This window comes from Terrapene carolina, unplaced genomic scaffold (assembly GCF_002925995.2).
Source record: "Terrapene carolina triunguis isolate 2854851 unplaced genomic scaffold, T_m_triunguis-2.0 Scaffold227, whole genome shotgun sequence".
Lineage (NCBI taxonomy): Eukaryota > Metazoa > Chordata > Testudines > Emydidae > Terrapene > Terrapene triunguis.
The window spans coordinates 1,315,446-1,318,760 of NW_020664578.1; the positions used below are offsets into that span (position 1 = coordinate 1,315,446).

Sequence of the window (3,315 nt, forward strand, 5' to 3'; positions counted from 1 at the left end):
TTATTTCACCGAGAAGCAGTAGGTCCCGTACGTCCTCTGCTCCTTGTCGGGGAAGCCGAAGCTCCGGACGCCAGGGTCCGGAAGGCCCCCGCAGTGGGTGCGAGGGGTGGTGATGGGGTAGCGGACGCTGCCATCCGCCAGCCAGCCCCCGTCGCAACGGTCCAGCTGGGAGAACTTCCAGGCAGAGTAGAGCTGCCCGACGTTGGCGATGGTGGCCCCTTTGTTGCGGCAAGCCTGCCCCGCCTCTTTGAAGCTCAGGTGGCCCCGGATGAAATGGACCTGGCCTGGGAAGAGAGAGAGGGGAGGGGAGGGTGTCAAGGCGAAGGTCACATGGGACGCTGAGTGGTGTAGGGACCTGCCACGGAGATGCCAAGGGTCCCTCTAGCCTGGCTAGAAGACAGCAGGTCCTGCCTAGCTCATGGGCAATGCCTACTGGGAGGAATGACCCAGACAGGGAGGAGGGGGATACCACACCAGATGGAACTAGTGAGCTGACCCAGAACAGGAGGGGGTACCAGACGAGCCGAGCCTTTGCTCTGATCTTGTCTCCTTACGCTCTGCGGTCGCACGGAGCCGCCGCGTTCCCTCTGGACGTACCCCTCACAGCAGAGGTGAAGCAGAACGCGTCGAACCGGTCCTTCTGCTTGTCCTTGGCCCCGTAGGTCCGAACTCCCGGGAGGAGAAGCCGCCCCCCGCAGGGCTCTCGGGGGTTAATAATGGGGTAGTGGACGGTCCCGTCGAGAATCCAGCCTGCGTTACACCAGTCCAGCCCTTCGGTCCACGCTGCGGGTTAGCGGGAGAAAAAGGGACGGGCAAGCGTCATAACCAAGCTACTGGATACCTTAATAATGGCCCCGATTCTCCGTTGGCCCACATATCGTGCGGAGCAAAGGGGAGTCTATCCCCAGCTCTGGGAGAGAGAGTGGTCCAGCGCTTAGAGGAATGGGTTCTAATCCCAGCTCTGGAATGGCGGGGGGTGGCATAGCAGTTTGAAGAGAGGGGGTTGGGGGCCAGGACTCCTGGGTCCTATTCCCAGATCGGATGATCCTACTCTGTAATGCGTCTCTAAACAAAAGCTGGCTGTTGTAACGATTCTGTAATATCCGATGAAGTGGGCTGTAGCCTACGAAAGCTTATGCCTAAATAAATTTGTTAGTCTCTAAGGTGCCACAAGGACTCCTCGTTGTTTTTGCTGATACAGACTAACAGGGCTACCCCTCTGAAACCTGATTACCCTTCTGTCTCGGATATTTACATGGCAATGACCTGTAACCCTATTAAAACATCCTAAATAAATAAAGAGATTAACTTTTTTTTTTCCAAGCATATGTTGAAAACTTTGGGGAGAGGGATAGCTCAGTGGTTTGAGCATTGGCCTACTAAACCCAGGGTTGTGAGTTCAATCCTTGAGGGGGCCACTTAGGGATCTGGGGTAAAAATCTGTCTGGGGATTGGTCCTGCTTTGAGGAGGGGGTTGGACTAGATGACCTCCTGAGGTCCCTTCCAGCCCTGATATTCTATGATTCTATCTAGAGCAAAGTCTGTGAATTAGCCGCTAGAGGAGGTGGGTGAAACAGACAGAGGCTGGTTACCTTGGTAGAGCTGCTGGTAAGTGGCCAGCCTGGAGTCCTGCTCCTCACAGGCCTGCTTAGCCTCAAAGTAGTTGAATCTGTAGCGCCCCTGGCTGGTCTGGTAGGGGAAGACGACACCTGGGTGATCGGAACAGAAAGGGAGTGAGCTGGTATTCTGGGATCAGAGAGTTGATCGGGAATCTCAGTGCAGGATGTTGGCCTCTGCACCTGCTTAACCATTTTTTGACAGAGCCCTTTTCCGTCGGAAAATGCAGTTTTGTCGAAATTAAAATGATTTGCGGGAATTCGTCGACATTTTCCGTGGGGAATAGTTGACACGATTCGCTTCGCGTTTCTCGTTTCGACACAGTTATTGCTACACGCTATTGGATATTTTGTGTTCTAGTCGCATGTTTCAATGTTCCCGAAATGTTCTGAAGTTTCTGAATCGAAATCCTTCCGAATTTCGGTTCCACGGGGAATTTCAAAATTTCGACTTCTCTTTCCGGATCCGGAATGAAAACAAAGTTTGAAAGGTCGCGATTTCCCGTGGGACAGAAATTCCGCTTCTCGACCAGATCTGCCGGCCCCCTGTGGGATCCCCTGCTATTATTCTCTTACAGCAGTGCATCGAAGGCTCACATGAGATCAGAGACACAGAGCAAGAGACAGTCCTTGCCCTGTAGAGCTCACAGTCTGAATAAGCAGACAGAGGGTGGGAGAGGAAACCGAGGCACAGCGAGGGGCAGTGGCTTGCTCAAGGTCACAGAGCAGGGATTTGGGGAGCAACGGCTGCAGGGACCCCCTGGACTGAGCGTAGGGATGGCTGGAAGGACCCAACTCACCCCTACGCTCAGAAGGAGCTGGGGGTAGAGGGGAAGTGAGCTAAGATTTTTAAAACCACTTCCCTCATGGGCTCCCACCAGGGGATGCAGGTTCTCCCATCTCCCCCCGGGGACCCACTTCCAGGGGATGCAGCTTCCCCTGCACCCTCTCGGGGAACCCTGCCAAAGGACATGGCTCCCCCTGCTTCCTCCCAGGGGACACGGCTTCCCCCGCCTTTCCTCCGGCCCCCCGCCAGGGCACATGGCTGCCCCCAACGCCCGAGGCTCCCATCAGCAGAACGTCTCTCCCCGGAAGAGGACGGGGCCATTGCTGGCTGGAGGGGGACCGTTCCCAGGCCGCCGTGGGAGCCGGGACTTACCGTCCAGCGTGAGCGTCAGCGACAGGCTCTCGTCCTCCAGCCCGTTGACCAGCTGGCAGCGGTAGCGCCCCTCGTCCTCCAGCGTCACCCCGGCGATGGTGAGGGAGGCGTCGTTGCGGTGGCCGCGCCTCAGCCGGGCCCGCCCGCCCAGCTGCCCGTAGGTCTTGTGCTGGACCCCGTTGGTGACCAGGATGATGTTCTCCAGCAGCTCGGCCGGCTCCACCTTGCTCCATTTCACCTTGTAGTGGGGGGGCCGCGCCCGCAGGACGCAGGGCAGGGTGACCGTGGCGCCGCGCTGGGCGTGCACCACCTCATGGAGGGGCTCCAGCAGGTACTGCAGGCGCGGGGTGGGGGCTGTGAGGAGACACCGGCAGGGGGAGGCGCGTCGAACCCCCGGCCTTGCTCGGCCTGCGGCCTCCCGAGACGCTCGAGGATCGCGGCTCCGCGGCTCTCCTCCAAGTCCTGCTCTGTTTGCCTGCTGATGCCCTTCAATCCCAAACGGCAACCCCCACCCTGCTATTCCAGCCCTGAGCTCCCCCC

General features: G+C 58.1%; 1 protein-coding gene across 1 annotated transcript in view; it reads right to left on the reverse strand.

Moving 5' to 3' along the window:
- Positions 1 to 3,315, reverse strand: part of HAPLN2 (hyaluronan and proteoglycan link protein 2) — a 6,651-nt gene continuing 3,336 nt past the window's right edge. Inside the window, exons 4-6 of the mRNA XM_024207115.2 lie at positions 1,593 to 1,709; positions 598 to 783; positions 1 to 284 (exon numbers count right to left, since the gene is read on the reverse strand). Coding sequence (XP_024062883.1) covers positions 1 to 284; positions 598 to 783; positions 1,593 to 1,709 — 587 coding nt within the window. The remainder of the gene's footprint in view (positions 285 to 597; positions 784 to 1,592; positions 1,710 to 3,315) is intronic.